A 23,519-nucleotide genomic window follows, 5' to 3' on the forward strand; every position below is an offset into this window, starting at 1 on the left:
GCCACTAAATATTAAATGATTTTCACTTTAAATTCATTTAATAATGTCCATTCCAACTAACTTGAAAATTGTGTGGCTTCAACAAAAGGTCGTTCCCTCATTTTCCGCTGGTGTTAGGATCCGAAATTCACCCGCGATAAATGAAATCCACGAAATAGCTAGCTTCATGTTTTACATTTATTAGAAATGTTTTTAGGCTCTAAAGCCCCTCACCGGACAGTTTATACACTTTTGTCATCGAGGCATTTACATTTGTTCACATTTCTCTCTTGTTTAAACATTCTCAATTTTCAAACCTTCACACATTTGATAAAATAGGTACATTACGAACAAACAAAAAAAAAGCATGCAAATTTGCACCAAACACAAAAAAAAACTGTGAAACCCGCGACCGCGAAAAGTGAACCACGAAATCAAAGCTTTAATTCTGAACTTTTGTCTCATATTCATCTTTTGAAATGGAAACCCAAATATCTCAAGTGTACAATTAAAACAAAGGACCTAACTTTGCCATTACAATACTTTTGGAAAGAACTGTAGATTTTGGGCAGCACTCTAGCAAGATTTATAGTGCGTGAATAAGATAGGATCTGTTGGATTTCTGCTAGGAAAACGGTTTCACCATTTTCAAAACTAAACTAAAAATGGAAGTTATTTTATTCTACACTTGTAAACCACAAAATAATTAAATGTAACAAAGCTATTAAGCGGCACTCCAGCAAGGTTTAACTAGTCATAGACAGCGAATAAGACATCAATCTATTAGATTGCTGGCAAACACCTGGGTTCAATCAATGCCACATAAACACAAACCAACATGACAAGATTGAACAGCACATTGACGTGTTGAGTGCTAACCGACTGGCCGTCAATATGCTTACTGACCAGAAAGGTCCCGTCACTGTCGAGACGACGAGGGAGAGATGAAAAAAATTGAAGGTGAAAGTCAATCGAATTAGTTCCTTCCAAGCCACTACCTCAAGAAGACCCGACAACGACCATGCGGGTGCGATGTGAGCGGTTGCCCGCGGTGAAGCTAGCACTGATTAACCGCTAATAACTAGCACAACTTCTCCACAACACCGAATACAGTAAACAACAGACAACAAAAACGAGCAAATGGATGAGGAAAGAAAATGCAAGTTCGGCATTTACTCATTTGCATGTGACAAAGCACACACTGACTAGCGTTGTGTTTGTTTGTCTCCTGAGGTGATGGGAACCCTCCGGAGAGCAGCAGACAGCCAAAATGCTGTTAAGATCACACTGATAATGACTCGGACAACAAGAGTCCACCGTCGTGGGGCCCGCCGCACGTTTGATCCCTGTTCCTCTGCTCATGAGGTCAACCTGACAGACTTTTAACACCGACGTGTCTTGAAGACGTTAAACATTCGATGCAGACTTGTCGCAACACGTCTGGAATGAAATCAAAAGTGATGTCATGAGAGATTCAGCTGAGTCTTTTTGCACCATTTGGATTTTGATGTTCGGCACGTTTCAAAGGTTGTCCGAGAAGATTTCGTTTATAGATTTTTGCACCTTAACTAAATGTTCATGCAAATTAAAATAGCAGTTTATTTTACTAGATGGTGGCAACATTCTTTTTTATTCTTTATTTGAAAAGAAACTCTTAGGTGAATAATACAAACTGTGACATTTGTTGTCTGATCACATCTCAACAGAATGAAAGATCAAAAGACGTGATTTATTTTGTGATTTTTTTTTAACCTTTGTGTTTGTCATTGTCTCAGGAGAACAAACTGAACGGTGGAAAAAATTTGGAATATTAATCAAATTAAATGCGGGGCACTTCAAACCATTTTTTAAATGAGACAATTCAGGTTACTTTATCCAGTACTTTTTAATCAAAGAAAACTAATCTCCTCTGTTTGTCCACATCTGCTGAGAGAACAAAACAAATGTTCAAACGATTTTGTCGCACTTGAGGAATAAACTATGACATCTCAAGATCTATCGCTTCAATCCATTCTTTTAATGAGGAAATTCAAGTTACACTCAAATCAAATAAAGATGGTAGATTGGTGCAAACTTCAAAATAAAAGTCTGACAAATATTTTTTTAATGTATGTCTTATTTGTTGTCTGATAGTCATGAACAAATGTTACCATTTTTGTAAGTTATTGAACAAGTTCTAGAATTTAGCTCTGGTTTTCCTGCTCTCGTTTCCTCCGAGGTGGCCTTTCACAACAAAACTTTCCCAGCAACCCCACCACCCAAAGTCTCCTCTCCCTCCCTGAAAAAGCTGTGATGCAAAATAGCCACAAGGTTTGTTCCATTACCTGCCAGCCTTTCCTATAAAAAAAAAAAAAAAAGTCCACGCCACCCAGTCACCGTCCTTCACGGGGTCCCTCAGGGCGCGTCTCTGGTGTGTTTGAAGATGAAAGGCGGCGAGGTAAAAGCAGCATGTTTACAGGTGTCGGGGAAATTGAAAATTTCCTCGGCGGAGTGTGTGTCTGAATGGAGGAGGAAGTTTCTGCTGGTGTTTTGTGTGAGTCTGGCTTCTTGCAAACATCAACACCAAACAATCTGTTCACATTCTCATTAAAAACAACAACAACAAAATGTCCCCATATAACGTATTTTACTTTTCTTCACCATAACATCATCATTAATTTTGCTGAAGCGCAGAGAGCAGAGATTACGGTGGTATGTCTTTTCACATAAACAGTTGGCTTGTTGCTTTAGCCATGTTGTATTGAGAAGCCACGACCAAAATGTGCATCGAGGCTCTTTCACAATAAGTTCTGTTTCCTGTTCCATGGTTCCTTCTGAGGTGATATCACACAAAGAAAACTAAAACTAAAAACAAAGGATACTCTGGATACGGCTGGCGAGAATATGGCGTACGGGCTGGTCACTGATCTGAAATCTCATAAGAAGTTAGATGACATTCTGAAGTTTTCTTTTTTTTTTTTTTTTTTTTACTGGTAACTGCTTTTGTTTTTCTACTTGTCATTTATGTTCTGCTGCCATCAACTTTACAGCAGTCTCAGCCTGTATTGAGTAGGGGTGTAACGATATGGGCAATATCGTGATTTTGTGATATTTAAACTGCCACAATATCGTCGTCGTCATGTTCACGATATTTAAAAGGAACACATCTGTTAAAAAAAGGTGGGTTGATTTCCATTTGTGCAGTTCTAGTACCCTCTAGTGGCTGGTTTATTAGTGACGGTTTAATTTTCATTAGGGATGTTTTGGCCTTCTATGTTTAAAATCTATGCTAATTGTCATATGAAGGGGAACCTAATTTGCTTGTGAAGCGATCAATGTGTGCTTGCATTAGCAAGTAAGTGCCTCAATATTGTTATTAGAGATTGTAGATGGTTTATATGCATTACTGTTATGTACAAAAGTACAATATTGTGCTTTTTTTTAGTATGAGGTCTTTTTTTTTGTACAATATAGTGATCTTTTTTAAATATCGCCAACCCCCCCACAATACCGTGATAATTATCGTATCGTGACCTTCATATCCTTGATAATATCGTATCGTGATGTTTCGATATCGTTACATCCTTAGTATTGAGTAGCTTTTGGTTAAAAAAAAAAAGAGAGAGAAAAGAAAGAAAGAAAAAGACTGATTCAGTTTCAGAAGCAACTTGTGTTTTGTGTCATACATTTCAGTCTCTATGTTTGTGCTATTTGACAAGAAGGAGCCTCAAGTAAACATTAGCATTTCTTGCTAGCTGCCGACTGTAACTTGTCATTAAAAGGCTCATTATTTTATGTGTTCATTGCACTTGGTTTTTCAAAATACATTATTCTTTTACTTTTGCACTTGATTTTTAAAATACTTTGAACTTTTTACTTGTATTTTATATGTTGTACTTTTTCTTTGACAAGGATGAGCATCATGTAAAGATTGCTACATTAGCATTTCTTGCTAGCTGCCGACTAACTTGTCATTAAAAGGTTGTTAAAAGTGTTTAATAGATTAATTGCACTTGATTTTTAAAATACTTTCTACTTCTTACCTTATATATGTTTTACTTTTACAAGGAGGAGCATTTTGTGAAGGCTGCGACCATTAGCATTTCTTGCTAGCCGCCAACCGTAACATGACATTAAAATGGTTATTAAAGTGTTTTATGTTTATATTTTAAATTGAACTTGATTTTTTTAATAGTCATTAATAATAAGTATATAATAATAAAATTAATAATAATTTAAGACGACCACCAAGCAAAGGTTGCTGCATTAGTATTTCTTGCTAGCATCCGACTGTAACGTGTCATTAAAAGGTTAACTGTTTAAATTGTTCATTGCACTTGATTTTTTAAAATACTTTATACGCTTTTTTTTTTTTTTCCTCACAGTGATACTTAAACATTGCCTGAACAGTAAATAAAGGTTTTATGCTGGCTAAAGTTTGGACTCTGAAGATAATTGTTCCAAATAGGAAGTTGCCCAAATGGAAAAAAGATTGTGCTTCCACTGTGAACTGAATATCTGGCATGAAGAAAGTTGTGAGTACACTTTTCAAGAGTGGATTGCACAAGAATAAGACACCTCAGTCAAGCTGAGTGTCATTTACTCAGCACCTTTCCACTTTTTGGTGTGTGTGTTTTTTTCACTCTTTAAAGTAAAAGTTCAGTGAAAGCTTGCAGGCGAATGTTTATGCTCTACAAATGGGAGGTACTTCCTTTAAGGAGTAAAGCGGGAGGGGTGTGGGGGGGGATGTGGTGCGGGATTGGGGGGGTGTCATGGTGGGTGGGTTTGTTTGTTTCTACTGTGTGCCAGGAGAAGTGACAGCCATTCCGGCTCTGTGGCAGTGTCGCATTCATGTGTGTGAGAAAGGCGGCGGCAGATCTCAGGATGAAAGGCGGCCAAAGGGGGACGGCAGATTTTGCACAGGAAAGCGCTGAAGTTGTACGGGAGCCTCCACGCAAAAAAACAAAAAAAACAATATACTACATGTTGTACATAACAAAAGGGAGGGTAGTGGGTAAAAAAAAAAAAAAAAAAAAAATGCATCATCTTTTGCCATGACGTTGACATATAGTGTACATAAAGTTTTGATTTAAAAAAAAACACAAAAGACATAAATTAACTGATTTATAATCATGAAAATACACATACAGCATTTTACTAAATGGGCCCATTCTCTGCCCCCGCCCCACAGATTGGAAAACCTTTCCTCACTTGAAAAATCAAATGGGTCATGCATGCCAACAACAATGCCAAATGTAATACCTTCAAACAAGCATTTTGAGAGCCATATTGAAAGAAAAATGCAAAAAGAGTGTGATTTTACAACACGTTTTTATATAGTTACTTGCTTGATGAAGCTTACATGGTAATCCCAAATAGCAGAGGGACTTTATCGCCGCAGCCCAAACAAGAGCTTGGCTCCCAGGGGATTACTGTAAGATCATTGCACTTGTATAAATACATCTTAACTGTATTGCAATGTATTTGTTGCGTTTTTACGCCATATTCAAATCATAAGGGATTTGATATGGTCTTCAAGCCATGTACAAAAATATTAAGCAGGATTTTAAGGCATTAAATAGCCCAAGAAATTGTATGAAATATACATATCCATATCAAAGGGTTTGTTTCTGTAAGAATGTAAAAAAAAAAAAAATATTTTATCTGAGCTAGTGCTGCTTGAGTTATGATTCATGTAAACTATTGGTTCATAAACTACTTTCATTATAAAGTTGCTCCACGTTTACAAATAAAAAAAATGATCGAAATGTTATTTGAATTATTGAGAACTGGTCAAAGTATTGACCACAAATAATTGCGTTTTCAAATTTGGATTCTTTGTTGAGTTTTGTGGCGTTGCCTTGACAACTAATTATTATTACTATTCAAGTCATAAACACAATGAGCGCAGCGCGTCCACGTTGTGGTTATTTTGCTTCCTTTATTAATTAACCCGGGCATATTTGTACTTAGGGTGTAAACAAACAGGTGAGAATCCGTTGGTACACTAGCTCACACACACGCAAAATAATTCTAAAACACATTTCAATATATTTTTTAGTTTACATCTAATTTTAATGTGTTTAATGCAGTCTTTTAATGGTTTATTTTTTAATATACCAGCCCGCTCCAGCCAATCCGTGCACGCATGCTCACATTTGGGCCGCCGTTGCAAATAAATATATGCAGGAACGAACCATAATAAATAAATTAATTAAATTAAAAGCTAGTTCAACTTTTAGAAAACTCGCACCGGTCCAGTTTGCCGAAACACGCACGCACAAGCACGCGCAAACAATCGTTGCAGCATTATTGAGTCAAGAAAAAAAAACGTAGTCAACTTTTACTATAATAATGGTTACAAATAATTTAAAAAAAAATGTGCGCCGTCATCAAAGAAAGGAGGTCGTTCAGAACGAGCTGTCAATCAAAATATGTTGGAACATGTAAACATGCGCATCCCATTGAGACCAGTCGCACTGTAACCAAACTCGTCCCACATGAACATAAAATGACTTCCAAACACGAAAACATGCCTGTTTATTAATCGCGCGCGCGTGTGTGTAAGTGTAAGTAGCTGTAATGGAAGGAAGAAAAGAGAAGAAGCAGCAGCTCTTGCCTTCAAGTGTGGATCGATACGAGCCCAGCAGGAGCAGAACAGGAACCGAGCGGCATGTGGACCCACTGAGCACAAATGACCTTTCCCCGCTTCCCTCCCTCGCTCGGGGCTCCTTCCTCGTCGGAGGTCACTGGGCCACTTGCTTATTATATAGAAACCCAACGTGATGCATGCTGGCTCCGCGTCCACATCCGCTCGTCGCATATGCTCCGTTTTGACCCAGTCACACTGTTCCAATCCGAATTGAAAGGGGAATTAAAAACAGGTCGCCGAGACAGTTGCATGTGAATTAAAAGTGAACATATAGCCAATTCAAGCAAAAAAGTTAAACATCAATATTCAACATTGTCAAGTTCAAGACAAGATTTGATGAGTCATCTATTTTTCTACATTTTATATAGGCCATAAAAATGGGAATCCAAAATATTTTGTTGAGATGCCTGATTTGCTGAATTGCGCCTAGCTAGTACAAAAGGAAATTCTAATTTCTGCTTCAAATTCAGCTCAATGTAACCTCAGTATACCACAAAACCACACACATGCACAAAATACATACATATATGATAAAAAGATATAAATATATAACAACTATCTAAAATATGTATATAGGTATAATAAATGTGTAATAAGCATGTAATAAACATATATATACATACATATATATATATATATATATATATATATATATATATATATATATATATATATATATATATATATATATATATATATATATATATATATATATATATATTGACGTCATGATACAACTTGTGGTATTTGACAGATTTCTGATTCAGGATTGCTTATTACTATTTTATAACAACTTAGTTCATCACAATATTAATTCCTAAAGCAACATGAATTGCATATATTGGTGCAAACAGGTTGCATCCTAGCATGCAAAGAAATCTAAGTTCAATAGAGTGGACAGGTCAGCACAGCAAACAGGGACACAATGTGCATGCAACAAACTTGCCCAGCCTCAACATGGTCCCAACTCGAACCCTTGCGAGTCAAGTTCAAGGCTACCAAAGAAAATTTATCTTTTGTTGTTGCAAAATTATGAAAGGACATATATACGTATACATAATTATAAATATGATGCACATATAAGGTGGCCCCATTTCAAACCTACAAAAATAAACATGCAGTTTTTTCACTGTTATTAAAGAACATGATGGTGATAAGTTTGTAAGTTTAGTTTACATATTAAGGTGTGAAGACTTGTTCATAGTTTCAAAAGTTTGATACTCTCCCAAATACTTGAGTGTTGAACGAGAGGTCAGACTGCAAATAGCATAACGCTAGCAACACAAAAAAAAGACGCACATGGGTGAAAAATTAGCACTTGCAACACTTTTTTTTATTATTATATTTATATGGAGTCAAATGTTTTATCACAGTCAGGATGAAAACACTTCTTTAAACCTTTTTTTTTTTCCAAAACAAAAAAAAGCACGACAAAAAACAACTGCCTCGCGAGTTTTTAAGCTCTTCAATTGTACATATTTATAGTCCAAAACAAAAAGAAACATTCTTTTTATAAATACTGTTTCATCTGTAGCAAGTAAATACCATAATTTAATAACAAACGGATAAATATGGCAGTTAGCTATTTACACTCACACACACAAAAAACAGGAAGGAGTTTCATTTGTCCTCAACGCTCCTTCCACATGTAGCATGTTAGCTTGTTACAATTTGCAGAGCACAAAAAAATAAACAGCACAAGTTAAGCTCGGAAAACTTTTAGTTCTTAAAAAAAAAAAAAAAAAAGGAACCAAAGAAAAAATGTACATTCACAAGCATGATAAACGTAGTGTGTCCGTGTGTTCAACTTTGGCACGCTTTTCAGTTCATAGGCCTTGAAAAGTTTACAGTATAGTACAATCAATTTGCTTGTTTAGGATCACAAGATGGAGTACAATTGTTATTGGGTTATGTGCACTAAGAGTCCAGTTAGAGCCATAGCTACCATTGAAGAAACATCTAGACACCGAAAAAGACAAATCTAGCACAACCAAAGTCAGCCACTATTTACAAGATGAATCTATTTTACACATGGAGGGGAGAGAAGATCAGAAAATAAACAATATGTCCCAATCACCTTTTAGAAGGGGGGGGGGGGGTCCAGTGCTGTGAAATGAGTGTTTTTGTGTGGTGGTGGTGGCGGTAGTGGAGGGAAAGGGGGGGGGGGTCCTACACATACCATTCACTGAAATTAGACGAGAGGCCGCTGTGGCTGGTGCTGCTGTGCACGACCGAGGCTGGCGACAGCGTGGTGTTGCTTTGGGTCTCGGTGGTGGGCGACACCAAGCCCGGTGGGGTGGACGACTCGTAGCCTGAGCTGGCTGCTGGCGAGGAGTCGGACGCGGGCGGGGATGACTCGTGCACCTTCAAGGAGATAAAAAGACATTTTGAAAAGTTTGTACATGCACCAAGTGGTTGTTACACTTTTATTACATGTTTATTACACATATATTACATGTTTCTTTAAGCATTTTGTTTGAGGTTGTACAGTGAGGAATATTGTCCAATGCGTTTTTATTTCTTTTGTACAATGGGGAAACCTAATATTTTTATGTGAAATTTGACATCTCTTACATATGATTTTTATGGAGTAAAAAAGGGATAGCTCATGCACATAATTTGTATGTCAATAAAATGTGTCTATAATGTATGGTCTTGTTTATTACAATTTATCCCTTGTTTATTACACATCTATTACAGCATCTAGCATTTCACTTGATGCTGTGCAGTAAGCAACATTTTGCACTGTGTGATTTCATTTTAGTACAATGGTCATGCTAAATGTTTTATTCAAAATTTGGTTTAAACAGCTTGTCACTGAAAAGATGAAAGCACAAGCATTTATTTTTTTGCCTCCTGTATAATTTGTTATTTATTACATGTTTATTACATGTTTATTACATGTTTATTACACATTTATTACATATCTCTATAATGCATTTCACTATATGATGTGTTTTTTTTAATTAAGATTAGTTTATGAAATGGAAATTACTCATGTTTATGCTCAGAATGTTGCATATTTTATACATGTTCTTGTACACTGAAAAGGGGATATTGCAGCTAAATTAAAGTAGACTGCAGTGTGCTGTGCAAAATTCTACACAATACAGGAATGCCAATAAGTTTTAATCACAATTAACATTGTATAACTTTTTACAAGTTGCAAATTCTTCAGACTTATTACACGGCGACTGCACAATTTTTTGTACCTTCATGTGTTTTCGTAGGGAGCTGGGGTGCGTGTAGGATTTGTCGCACATCTTGCACAGGTAGGGCTTGTCCGAGGTGTGCACGTGCATGTGCTTCTTTCGGTCGCTGCTGTTGGCAAACCTCCTGTCACAGCCTTCAAACTCGCACTGGAAGGGTTTCTCTCCTGTTAAAAAAATAAAAATAAAAATAAAAATAAATGCAGTCAGGAACAGGCACAAAAATGCCTCAGGCTGAAGAAGAAAAAAAAGCAACGCAGCAACAACAACAAAATAACAGCACTCTTCCTGCATATGCAAAGCTGTGTGGGGGTTAGCTCGCTTTGCCTAAATAATGCGCATATTGATTTAGGGGAGGGGGTTGTGCGCAGGGCCACCGTCAGAAGGCCCACAGAAGGCGAACCATTTGCTTGGGAGACAATAAAAATCTAATTAGCACCTGGCCTTTTTCACGGCGCCCATCATGCATCTCCCGAGAAGATAAGTGCACATGTGAAAAGGCTGTGAACGGCCCGTCTAGCACATTAACACACACACAACACACACACAACAAGCACACAAATTTTTACCATACAGCCCCCTGCTAATGCGTTACAAACAACTAGTGCAAAACTCGCTTGCTATTTTTGTCGACTTTTTTACATGCTGTGCAAAATGGAAGCAAGGCGAGAGTAAATGTGAAATCTAAAAATAGTAAACGAGATGTTGAACTATCATTCGGCTTGTTATAAAATGTTGAAATAGGCGATTTAATTATTTTTTTTTAGGAAGGTGTGATTAGAAAAAAATGATACAAGGACGATTTTAAAAGCTATCTTTTCAAACGATTAACGGAAATGACGTGTCGAATTATTTCTTAAATGCAAACTATTTGGAGGGAAAACGTGCGTTTAAATTGTCACCATAAAACTTGCTTTACGGATGTCGAAATGTAACTAATTCATAACAAAACATTTAATAGCATAAAACGACAAATGAATCCTACAGCAGCATTTACAGAAAGTAAAATTTCACACAAGGCCGAGTGACTTGACTATTTTCATATATGTTCATATCGGCGAAAATGTGGATTGGTAACGAAAAGGGAGCAAGTCGGCGTTACCTGTGTGCGTGCGTTTGTGGATCTTGAGGTTCTCGGAGCGCGCGAAGACTTTCCCGCAGCCGGGGAAGGGGCACGGGAAGGGCTTCTCGCCCGTGTGCACCCTGATGTGGTTGACCAGCTTGTACTTGGCCTTGAAGGGTTTGCTCTCCCGCGGGCACTCCTCCCAGAAGCAGATGTGGTTGGTCTGCTCGGGCCCGCCGACGTGCTCCACGGACACGTGCGTGACCAGCTCGTGCATGGTGCTGAACGTCTTGTTGCAGCACTTCTTCGGGTTGCTCAGCTGCTCGGGTTCGATCCACTTGCAGATCAGCTCCTGCTTGATGCACTGCTGGCGCATGTAGCGGAAGAAGGCGCCCGGGTGGTGGTGGTGATGGTGGTGGTGGTGCGCGGCCATGTTCACGTTCATGGAGCCGTACTGGTTGTGCAGCTGCGCCGCCGAGTACGCGTCGGCCCGGGGGCTGGACACCTGGTGGTACTGCTCGGATCGGCCGAACACTTCCCCCGCCAGGCCCAGCCGCCCGATCTGGCCGTTGAGCACGTTGCCGGACGCGTGGGAGCCGTGCTGCTCGTGGATGCCCGGGAACAAGAGGTGGCCCTGCGGCGTGTCCGCGTGGTGGTGCGACGGGTGCAGGGAGCCCGCCGCGGGGCCGAACAGCGCGTGCTGGCCGCCGGCCGGGGAGCCCTCGCCGAAGCCGCGGCTGCGGAACAGGAAGTCCCGCGTGGAGTTGAACGGCGAGCCCGCGTACGACGTGACGTGGGCGGCGTGCGCGCCCAGGGCCGCCGCCGACGGGTAGCCGGGCGCCTGGCTGCTGAAGGCGGAGCTCTGGCCCGGCGGGGAGAGCTCGTGGTTGAGCTTGAAGGCGCCCATGTGGGCCGCCGAGTCCGCGAACGAGTTCTGGGCCAGGCTCAGGTCTCGCTCCTGCATGTCCGCGGCCGCCGGGTGGTGGCGGGCGAACGAGCCCAGACCCGGGAACTGGTGGCCTGCGTCCAGCAGCATGCCGGGATACACTCACTCGCACTTTCGCCAAATTACGCGTGCGTGCGTGCGTGCGTGCTTGCGTGCGCGGGATGCTTGGGGAGGACGCGGCGGGGCGGTGAGACTGTCACGCACTCGGCGTGGGAAACCACATCGCTCACTGATGCGCTCCGCGCGAAAACAAACAACAGAACGAACGAAACACTCACTTCTCTTTCAGTTTAATTCACATGCAACCAATCCAAACGGAACCGCCTCCTCTTGCGCGTCCAAATTCTTCTCGCTCGGCAAAGTACTTTGAACGTAAACAAAATATTTCTCTCTCTCTTTCTTTCTCTCTTTCCTGCTCGCACGCTAGGCTCGCTTGTTGTGCGCCGCGTCTCGCTCGCTCTCGGGGTCTCTTCTCGGCGCCGAGGGTCCCAAAAGCTCCTCCGCGGACTGGCCCTTCCTCCTCTAACGCCCCCTTTAACTGGGGCCACTTGACGGGCTCCTCGCAGCCTCATTGGCCGCCGCGCCTCATCAATCCCAGGTGGCCCTCCAATGGCAGGTAACGCGGCGTTGTTCCGCTCATCATTACCGCCTACTTTTTGTGTGTGTGTGTGTGTGTGTGTGGGTGTGTGTGAGTGAAGAAGGCAGTGTCGGGTAAAAGAGAGAGAGAGGACGTGCGTGTTTTTATACGTTTGCATCGGCATGTTGTTGTTTTTAACTGTAGTGAAACGAGAATCTCCCATGTTGACGTTTCTCATTATAAACATGCTTTGAAATGTGGGAGGAGTCCACATTTTGCACAGCGAAGATACAGTAGGGACTGAAAGTCTTTTAAAATGTAAAGCATTATAAATAAGTTGCAAAGAAAAACAGCAGCCATGAATTAAAGAAAAAAAAAAAGAGTAATTCATATCACTTATCTCTCTTCACTGTGACTCAAATGTTTAAACATAACGCAGATGCACACAAAAAAAACAGGCTACGAAGAGTATATTAAAAAAGAATATGAATTGCAATTTTTTTTAAGTTCTCAAAACTGTAATATGTGGAGTAAATGACTGTTACACATCTATTACATGTTTATTACACCTAATGCATTTCATGTGCTGCGTCTCCTACAAAATGAATACAATGGTATGAAATAGCCAAATGCAGAATATTTGTCATGTTAGGAATATTGTAAAAGCCCTCTTGTTTATAACAGTTATTACATTTTTTTTTGCACTATTAGTTTTTTAAGAAAATTGGGGTGTGTAGCACTTATTTCAAATTTACAAAAAAAAGAAGGATATTTTGAATGCATGAATAAAATAACACAAAATACGCTATCAATCTGGCTTGAGGAATAAAAGTGCATTTTCACATAATAGCATAGCATGACAGTATTCAGCCCAAAACAATATGGAGATTAAATATTAATTGTGGCACTAAGGCCATTGTATAAAAATAATCATAATAACTCAGGATTGCATCAGATCCATCTCGTTCAGATGCATTGTAACCGTAAATAAAACCACTATAGGGATTGCATATTGATCCATTTAGGCATGTCTATTTATAACCGCAATATCAGAGAAAAAATGCATTCGGACGAGAAGGAAAAAAAAAAGTCAAATTCAGGATTGCATATTTTCGTATTTTGTTGCAATTATGCAGTCAAGCTTAAATGCATGTGAAAATTATATTATGAAAAATAAATCTGATGACAAAATGATTTTAATTTTTTAATAACACACGAAATACCCCGCCCCTCCCCATCTCATCACCACCATATGTTCAACTAGTGCCAAATTAGCCATGTTAGTTTCATATGCACAAAGCTTAGCTAGCAACCAGCCAAAATAAAAATACAGCAACCAGAAAACCACACAACACGGCTAGTTACTGTTTGTTTACTTTTTTCTGCATTATGTGTTCCACTATCCCCCCCAACCCCACCCCCAAATGTAGGTGACATATTGTGGTGTATGCTTTGACACGACCCTTAAAAACAAAACCAGCACTGAGGTCAGGCAGCATATTTGTGGAGCAGAAAACTCACAGAAAGGTGTGCAAATTACGGCTCGTGGGTTTTTTACGAGCTGCGTGCACGCGTTCATTTTGGCCTCCCATTCAATTCTGAAAGCAAAACCTCAAAAAGCCCTCCCAACATTTCACCCACAAATAAAAAGCGATTCGAGCAAATGTGAGCTTCCAGTCAAATTTGGCAACCTTCCACATCCCGCATACAAAACAGCCCTTTTTTTCTTGCCACTTGAAAAGTACAGCAAGGAAGTCGACTTACGTTTTTGGTGCTTCCGGCCGCTCGACTCCGTGGTCGAAAATCAACTTGGACAATTTGCGGTGCGGTTTCTTTCTCCCGCCGCACGCTCGGCCTGCAGCGCGCAGCCACAACGTTTGGGACAATCTTCTTCTTCTCCTCCTTCTTCTTCCTGAGCCCACTTCAGGCGGCACGGCGGGAAACGGAGAAGCTGATCCAAGTTCAAAGTCAGGTCCGCCGACCCCTTAGAGAAGAACTTCTTTCTTTCCCTCGCATGCCTGCTTGGGTGGGATAAAAGGGGGAGAAAAATTCATCGTAAAAGAGGCGTGAGAGGATTGCAAGTTTGGAGTGTCGCATTCCAACAGGTTTGAAAATGATAAATGACACATGATGAAGCCCCCCTCTCACACACGCACATTTTAGGCCCCAAGGGTCTTCTAACACCATGTGACAATATCAATATGTTGCCACGCCGGGAAGGTGACTGGTGGGCTCGGCGTGACCTTGTGGTTTCATGGATGTTTGAACTCTGACCCCCTTAAGACCACATATGCTGCCCTCTTGCCTCCTCGCTGGAAAACGAGCCTGTTTGTCACAAAGACACTTTTTTTTTTTTTTTCCCCTCCACCACACTCCGACATGGTGTCCCTGATGAGACGTCAGGTTGTTCAGATGAAACGTACAATATAAATTAGCTTTACACATACATGAGTAATGATTGATTTTAATACAGGCAATTAATTAAAGCTTAATTGTGATGATGAATATTTCATGGCGAACGAGGGGGGCCGATAATGTATCATTGACAAATTTTGGCCATATTTTAGCATAAAAAAAATCGGGGAAAAATACACCAAATTGGCAACAATTTTTGTGGTTTCTAAATTAGAATGATCGTAAATGTAAGCAAATATTGGTTATGCATCATAAGTAAGCTAAAAATAATTGCAGCACAAAAATGTAAATTATGCTAACAACACAGCAAAAAATTGCAGTATTAAAATTACAGGGTTAATTTCTGGGGAGTTGATTTCAACTCATGAAGTGTCTTATTTGATTTGATTTGATTTTTAACATTTTCAGAGTTAAATGGTGTCCAGATGTTATTTTTACAGAGTTGTTCACCTAGTTAGATTAACTTTGTATTTAACACTTTCAAAAGTGTTGTTTGAACTAATATTTTGTATGGACCAATGTAGACCATTAAATTAACTCTGTGGGTGTTGAATTAAAACTCCCGATTATGCTGTGGAGAAATATAGGTTATGTTGTCATCAACCACAAGTGAGCTAAAAAAAAAAAAAAAAAAAAAAAAGTTTATTGTACAAAATTTTAAACAAAAAAGCACAGCATATCTGTAAAAAAAGAAAACATTGCAGATGCATTTGCAAGGCATACAATATTATACAGTTGCAATATACAAATATGACAAAAATGTTTTACACACATGTTATACTCTATTTCCGTTCATAAATGTACTCTATATTATAGAGAAACAGTTAAGAGTTCCTTTCAGCAATTCGTATTTTTGCGCGTGTCTTATTTATTTATTTTTAGGATCGTAAACGTCATAATTTCCTTTTCAAAGTGAATTTTCAACACTTCCTGTTAAATTCACCGCCATCAACGTGACAAATGTGCCAATGAAGACATTTGAGTGACACATCCGAGTCCGGCTGTCAAATCGGGACAAATCAAAGTGCGTGCGTGTGTGTGACTGATCCTTCAGCTCAGTTGCACTCACACGCAAACTGACTGGTGTATGTGCGTGTGCGAGCGTGCGCGTAATCCTTCATCCCAAAGATGATGGTAAATAACAGTTGACAGGGGGAAATACACGCGCGCGCGCGCACCCACACCCACACACTTGGAGTTGAAATGTTATCGATGATCAAGTGGCTGCTATAAAAATGACTGTAAAAGTAACCATAAATGTAGGAATAAATGGGAACAATTAAAATGTTTCCACGACCCTCGTGAGGAGAAAATGGATGGATGGATAAAATGTGTTTACAGATTATTTCCGGGTTTCACGTAAACAGGAAGTGCTCGTGTGCAGTTCCTTTTCGTGCAGACGGTGCGGGTTCGATTCCCGGCCAGTGTCCGCTCCAAGACCGGATTAAAAAAAAATAATGGGCAGGTTGTGTGAAAGGGCATCCGGCGTCAAAACTGTGCCAAACAAATCATGCGAGTGACTTGCTGTGGCGACCCCTGACGGGACAAGCCGAAAGTCGTACAGAACAGGAAGTTGACAACATTAGCTAAACTTCGTTTTTAAGTGTGTAAAAACCTGTTAGAAAATATTTCGAAAATAAATGACAGTATCCGAAAGCGTCTCTCGTGCAACCTGCAACTTTGCGAGTCCCAACTTTTTGGTACGAGTGCGGCGTGGCCGGCGTGCGGAGGAGGAGGAGGAGTGGGATGGGGGGAGGTCCCCCGCTGGGCCCCTCGGCTGAACGTCAGCCAATCGCCTCGTTCGCCGGGCTGCCACTCACCCAAATCCGTCCAATACCCGCGGTGGCATTTCTAAAGCGGGTCCCCCCACTGCGTGCTCCAACTGTTGTGCGTTCTGCCCATCGCTCGAGGACAGAGTGAAGGGGGGGTGGGGGGGAAGCAGAGTTAGACGCCGGACAAAAGAAGTTCTCGAGCCCCTTATATCCATATTTCCATGCGTGGTGCATGAGGGCGCGCGCATGGAGTAGTCATGGAAGCCCCTTTGAGCAAGAGGAACCCCGCGTTAAGATTAGCGGATTTGGCAGCCACTCAAGTTCTTCCTCACCAGAACATGACAGGCTTCCCGGGGCTCGGGGGGCATCACCCTCTCTCCCACCATGCCCACCTCCACCCCGGGGAGCTGGCCAACGACCCCGGCGTGGCACTCACTCCATTCGGACCGGAGCACATGGCACAGACCAGTGCGCTCAAACTCAGCCCCTCGCAGCACATCCCGAGCCACCACGAAGCTCAGACGGCGGCGGCGGCGGCGGCGGCTGCGGCGGCGGCAGCGACCGCAGCCTCCTTCGCTCCGGCGCAGAGCACCGTGGGCTTCCCCGTGGCCCACCACCCCCACGCGGGCTACTCCAGCAGCAGGGATTTGATCCTCAGGAGAGAACTGTCAGCGTCCGCCATGCACGCCCTCGGCGACCAGTCCGCCGCCTCCCCCCACCACCACCATCACCACCACCACGGCGTGTTCATCTCCCCAACAGGTGCGTACGGCCACGCGGACAGCGGGGCCCACTCCCTCTTCTCGGGGCTCCACGAGCAAGCCTCCCCGGGCTCGCACCCGCACCTCAACGGCCAGATGCGCCTGGGTCTACCGGGGGACCTCTACGGCAGGTCGGACCACTTCCGGCAGGACCACTACGGAGCGTCCACGCTGCACGGCTACAACAACGCCGCCCACGGGCCCGCGGGGGCCTTCCTGCGCTACATGCGGCAGCCCATCAAGCAGGAGCTGATCTGCAAGTGGATCGAACCGGAGCTGCAGAGTCCCAAGAAGCCCTGCTCCAAGACCTACAGCACCATGCACGAGCTGGTCAACCACGTCACGGTGGAGCACGTCGGTGGGCCCGAGCAGAGCTCGCACGTCTGCTTCTGGGAGGAGTGCCCGAGGGAGGGGAAGGCGTTCAAGGCCAAGTACAAACTTATCAACCACATCCGAGTGCACACCGGAGAGAAGCCCTTTCCCTGCCCCTTTCCCGGATGCGGGAAAGTCTTCGCCCGCTCGGAGAACTTGAAAATCCACAAGAGGACGCATACAGGTCAGTTGAACCACTTTGAAGTGGGGAAAGTTGAAATTATCATGCGTAATTACGCGCAGCAGAAGTGAAACTCAAATCGTCTTTATTCAAAAATAAAAAAATAGTGTGCATTATTTGTTTAAACGCGATTTTACGTATGGATTTTTACGCACAGCTCGACTTCTTTTTTTGGGTGATTTGGTAAACAGAACCTAAAATGTGTTTTAAAACTTATTTAAAAACACACAGTATAAGAGCAAAAAACGAACACGAGAGAACTCTTTTACCATCCCGAAAACGTGATAAAACCAAACATATAAAGCCACACAAACATTTTGCCTTTAAATAGTAATGCGCATGCGCAAGAAATAGTATGCGGAGCATGTGTTTCCAAGCTATAAAACAACTCGCCATGCCCCCCTCCCACAAACACACACATACTAAGAGCTAGGCCTGAAGGCATGTTACACGTGTTCACACTGTAAAACATGCCTCGCACATGTGAGGAGGGGGCAGGGGTGGGTGCGCTCATGCGTTCAAGATGTTCAAAAAAATATAAAAGAAAAACTCATGTGATTATATCTGTGTTGTGATTAAGGTGAGAAGCCCTTCAAGTGCGAGTTCGAAGGCTGCGACCGGAAGTTCGCCAACAGCAGCGACCGGAAGAAGCACTCGCACGTGCACACGTCCGACAAGCCCTACTACTGCAAGGTGCGCGGCTGCGACAAGTCCTACACGCACCCGAGCTCGCTGCGCAAACACATGAAGGTGCACTGCAAGAGCCCCCCGCCTCTCCCCAACAACACGACCACCTACATCCCCTCGTCCGCCACCGGAAACCCGCTCGGGGAGCCCCTCTCCCCGCAGCGGAACCGCTCCGCCAGCCTCTCCCCGCAGGTGACCAACTTGAACGAGTGGTACGTGTGTCAAGGCAGCGGGGCGGGGGGGCATCATCAACAACAACAACAACACCCCCACCACCAACACCAGCACGACCTGCACTCCCCCTCCAGTGACGTGCCCACATCGGAGTCTGAAGATGAGGACTCGTTTAGGGACTCGGGCCCCAGGACGATGCTATGATTGACAACCCTGGGGAGGGGAGGGGGCACTTAAAAATAAATAATACAAGCACTCAATCAAAGTATGGATACGTTCAAATGATCAGTTTCGGGATTGATGATGCAAATTTGAGCAATATTCACATTCGCCAACAAGTGTCCTGTCGTCCATTTTGTGCAGGGTTGGGCGGACTATTTACTATCGGTGCCCCCCCCCCCCGTTTTTTTTTTTTTTTTTTTTTTTAATGAAGCTTTCAAAATTTGTTAAAATATGATAAAACAAATGTTTAGTATTATTTTGACTTTTTTGCGTTTCAATTTTATATCTGCTAAAGAAGAAGAGGTACACGTTTTGGTAACAAAAAACGTCTCAAGGATTCTTTTGTGTTTTTTGTGTGTGTAATATTTAAGAGGTATTTATGTCTGTATTTTATGCAACAACAACAAAAGTCCATGGAGACCCTAAAAAAAATACACTGACAAGCTTGGTTGGATTTGTACATATTTGAGTGTCCTTATGTTTGTGAATGTTGTAGTTTTTGACACTAGAAAAAAAAAATCGCTTTTTTTTGTATATTGTAATTTATTTGCTGGTTTCAATGTTGTACTGAAATTTCAGAAGCACCAAAGAAATGATAATGATAAGTTAAATGACCAGTTTTTGTGGTAGTTCCCTGCTGATATTTTTGTAACTTTTGTTATATATTTTTTCAAATTTTATTTGCAGATTTTTTTTTATATAAAAATACATTTTGTTCTGTAAAAAGACTGACTTGAATAGGCTGTGTAATGTGAAACGTTCCATTTTTCAAGAGATCTCTCGCATGCCTTTGTTACTTTATTATTACTTTTTCAATATTAGTGATGTGTCTCTTTTGTTGAGGTGCATGGTGCCATTTGTACATGATGGATATTTAAAAAAAAATGGGGAAAACAACTGTGCAGACCCTTGATGTTTAAAATTTACTTTACAGTATAAAAAAAATAATAATACAAAAAACATGAATAAATACCAGTACGGAAAGCAACATTTGATATGTGTCACATTACTAGTGCAAATAATTGGAACTTGTGTGTTTTATTTTCCAAGTGACCTATTCACTCTAATCAAAGTGATTCTCACCTGCAATTTCCATCCAAAACAAAGCAGTTGTGCTGAAAAACATGGAGAAAAAAAATAATCCAGAATATCCATCAATAATCAAATCTCTTCTTGCATATTCCCCGCATTGAAAATGGAGAAGGCCCAATGTGGCCCTCTATGGAGCGGCCTGTGCATGTGTGGGGCCCACGCGCAGCTTCAAACGCCTCACGGGAAGGAAATGTGGCCGCTTCGGGAGGAGAGAGGAAAAAAAATAAATAAAAATAAGCAGCACAGATGCTTACATTTTAATATTCATACACCCTTACGTCACTTTGAATGGAGCAAAGCAGAGCATCAAATAACAAATTGCAGCAACGCAGCAAAAAATAAATGATGGTGATTGAGATTCACAATGTCAACACAATATGTCGAAAAATAAACAAAAATACATATCCACACAAAATTTGAGAAGAACTACGTTTACAGTGTGGGGCGGGGTCATAGGCCTATAATGGTTCTTAAATGCACCATCACTTTGGAGAAAATAATCATATTAAAACAAAAAGCACAAGCAGGCAATATATGCATATTTTACGCTTGTCCTCTTTTATATTTCCAAAATGTGATCATTATAACGACAGTAGAATATATACGTGCATTGCGTGCTTGACCTCTGCTGCATTTTTGAAAATCATGTGCTCGTTTAAATTGGAAGACATGTTGTCGTGCGTCATTCAAATCATAAATGTTGCCTAAAAAGTCTAAATATGATCAAGGAATCACGTGCATCTATATAGGCCTATACTGGTTTTCATTGGAAAAAAAAAAAAAATCAGGAATGCATATTTTAAACGTTGTAATAAATTTGAATAAGCATTAAAGCTGAAGACATTTGATGATGAAAAATGAAATGCTTTTCATTTCCCATGTTGTATAGTAAAAAAAAAGAAAAAAAAATCACATGCACACTTGCCTGTTTTATGTAATCACATTTAATAGAAAAAATAAAAATGAAAAGAAATGCATGTTTTAAAAAAAATGCAAATTACGCACAATACATTTAACAGTATTGATAAGCTTGCAATTTCTGCACTACATATCTGATGTTGTTTGCACCAAATCACTTTTTTACAAGGCGTCCCCTTAAAAGCCTCTTGCTCGCCTTTCTCAATCAAGAAAATCAACAAATAGTTGCTCTTACATGGCGCGAAGAGGAGGAGTTTATCAAATCAAATGGAAAAAGTATGAAGGAGAAGCCAGGCGGCGGTCACCCTCGAGTGGGAAAGCCTTTGAAGTGGAACTTATTATCCCGGGAATACTTTTGGGGTTGTCCTAACGACGCAGCTGAATGGGAGAAGGCGCTCCTTTGTCAGCGATTTGTTCTCCTTTAGTGGGACGCCCGTGGAAATGTACTTACACGGGCCACCTTAACTCGCCGCCTGCAAATCAGTAACCGGCAGAGTCAGACATGCAGACGCCACTATTTGGACCCAAGGACAAAGCAAGAAGAAGCAGAAGAAAAGAAAAGAAAAAAAAGAGAAAAGGGTTAAATGTTAATATCGTAGATATGTGCACAAACAGTAATTGAATTGTCGTCAGATTTTTCTTTGAAGTTGTCAATTCATCCCACCTTAAAAAAAAAAAAAAAAAAAAAAAAAAAAGTGGGGGGCGAGCACCTGCGCACTCTGCAGGGGCACCTTCCAAGGCTGTCTATGGAAGGGGTTAGGCGGACATGCAGTAACAAACATCATTTTAATAAATAAAAGATTGTTTTTCTTTTCTTCAAAAAGCTGCACCCAATTTTCCACGGGCGTAGGTAAGGGGGCGCACCTGACGATTGGTGGCCTCTATGCTATTTCCCCCCCAACTATAAAGCCACATGACATCACCTTTAAAATTGGATTTAAACAAATTTTCTCATGCATGCATGCATGGTACATTGCAAAAGGTGGACACTTAAAATACGCCCCCCCCCCCCACCCCACCACCACCACCATCAGTATGATAGTTACATGTTACATCCAGAATTTTTATTTTATATGTATATATTTATTTATTTATTTTTTAAGCAGTCATATTTCTTATGCACACCCAAATGACATTTTCCATTTTGGGTGGAGGGAAAAAGGGGGTGAACCTTACATTACATTGGATATTCTCGAAGGGCTTGGATGGGGGTTTCGGGGACCAAAAAAACAAAACAGCATTTCTTTCACCTTTATGATTTATGAGTAAAAAGTGTAATTATCCATGTGCATGCGGGGGCTATTTTTCCATGGATAGCATATTTTCCGTTTATTTTTATTTATTGTGTGTATATATATATATATTTTATTGGCCTGGGGTGGGGGGTGGGTGGGGGCAGAAAATGGGGGTATAGTGAAACAGTTTTATTTTGTGTTTAGTATTTATTTATGTATGTAATAAATTGTGTGCATGGTTTTAAAAATATAATTTGAAAGAATGTAATATTTCTCATAAAAAAAAAAAAAAAACATACTGCAAGAGTGACAATCGTTTTTTTTCCCTGAATAAGAAGTAAAATTTCTCAAATTATAGAATGGTGTTTTTTTTTTTGGGGGGGGGGATTTTTTGGGGAAGGGAGATAGTAGGAACAAAATATGTATTGTTTCAGTTTTATGTGAGGAAGTCACATTAGCTTTAATAATTAGATTTTTTTTAAACACTTTAAAAGGTGACATTTCTTACATCCATTATTGGCAGGGGGCACAAAATAAATAAAAAAGAAAAAAAAAAGAAAAAAAAAAGAAAAAAAAAAAGGGGTTAGCGTGCAACCGGCTCTTCAAATACAGCCCACTATTTCTTTATTTGCTGCTTCGTGTTGCTTTCGAGGGTCCGAGTGGGTACATTAAAGGTGAGCGTGGTGGTCTCGTCTCAGCCACGTCTGGGCCAGCTCCAAGCAGCTGTGCGTTCGTTCACCTCCAAGGCCGAGATGAGCGAGGGAGTTGAGACATGTGACAATGTGCACTCCCTGGGGGGTCACTGGACTGACCTGGACCCTACCAGCCTTTTCATTGCAACTTCATTAAATCAATTACTCAGTGAACACATCAGGATTTTTTTTTTTGTGTGTGTGGGTGGGAGGAAGGAAGGAAAGAAGTTTGACTTGAGACGTTTAGTTTTTGAAGCAACAGTGGTTATGATAAGATATTCATATTCACATTTTTACAAATGCATTTGAGAGATTTCAAGTGCGTTTTTGCCACCTCATCTCATAGTTCAGACATGAGAAGATGACGGAAGATTGTTGTCACAAGTACAGCCAGTACGTTCCACAAATTCCTGCAGCCCCTTCATTTTTTTTTTTGCTACCTTTTCATACTTTGGACAAATATGAAGTGCCACATTTTCTCCACTTATTGATAAGTGTCTGTTCCATGCTACTGCACATCATTTAAAGCCTTATACTATGGTCACCTGACCAATACCTTTGTGCAACTTCCCTCTGATGCTATGGAAGCTCTC

General features: G+C 41.2%; 2 protein-coding genes across 2 annotated transcripts; one reads left to right on the forward strand and one right to left on the reverse strand.

Annotated features, from left to right (window-relative positions):
• Positions 1–7,921: 7,921 nt before the first annotated feature.
• Positions 7,922–12,487, reverse strand: zic2a (zic family member 2 (odd-paired homolog, Drosophila), a). The gene is made up of 3 exons (XM_077536979.1): positions 10,922–12,487; positions 9,823–9,986; positions 7,922–8,974 (listed from the first exon to the last, which is right to left on the reverse strand). The coding sequence occupies exons 1-3, from the start codon at positions 11,916–11,918 to the stop codon at positions 8,780–8,782; spliced, it is 1,356 nt and encodes a 451-aa protein (XP_077393105.1). The 5' UTR covers positions 11,919–12,487; the 3' UTR covers positions 7,922–8,779.
• Positions 12,488–16,776: 4,289 nt separating this feature from the next.
• Positions 16,777–19,977, forward strand: zic5 (Zic family zinc finger 5). The gene is made up of 2 exons (XM_077536978.1): positions 16,777–17,909; positions 18,487–19,977. The coding sequence occupies exons 1-2, from the start codon at positions 16,850–16,852 to the stop codon at positions 18,969–18,971; spliced, it is 1,545 nt and encodes a 514-aa protein (XP_077393104.1). The 5' UTR covers positions 16,777–16,849; the 3' UTR covers positions 18,972–19,977.
• Positions 19,978–23,519: the final 3,542 nt, after the last annotated feature.

Source organism: Festucalex cinctus, chromosome 11, assembly GCF_051991245.1.
Source record: "Festucalex cinctus isolate MCC-2025b chromosome 11, RoL_Fcin_1.0, whole genome shotgun sequence".
NCBI classification, from domain to species: domain Eukaryota; kingdom Metazoa; phylum Chordata; class Actinopteri; order Syngnathiformes; family Syngnathidae; genus Festucalex; species Festucalex cinctus.

Bases quoted from the DNA above. Each gene is read 5' to 3' on its own strand.
- zic5 (XM_077536978.1), top strand. From the start codon at position 16,850: ATGGAAGCCCCTTTGAGCAAGAGGAACCCCGCGTTAAGATTAGCGGAT. The intron at 17,910-18,486 runs GTCAGTTGAACC...GTTGTGATTAAG, and splicing joins CCACAAGAGGACGCATACAG to GTGAGAAGCCCTTCAAGTGC.
- zic2a (XM_077536979.1), bottom strand. From the start codon at position 11,918: ATGCTGCTGGACGCAGGCCACCAGTTCCCGGGTCTGGGCTCGTTCGCC. The intron at 9,987-10,921 runs GTAACGCCGACT...TTTTTTTAACAG, and splicing joins CCACAAACGCACGCACACAG to GAGAGAAACCCTTCCAGTGC. The intron at 8,975-9,822 runs GTACAAAAAATT...ATCTCCTTGAAG, and splicing joins CCCTACGAAAACACATGAAG to GTGCACGAGTCATCCCCGCC.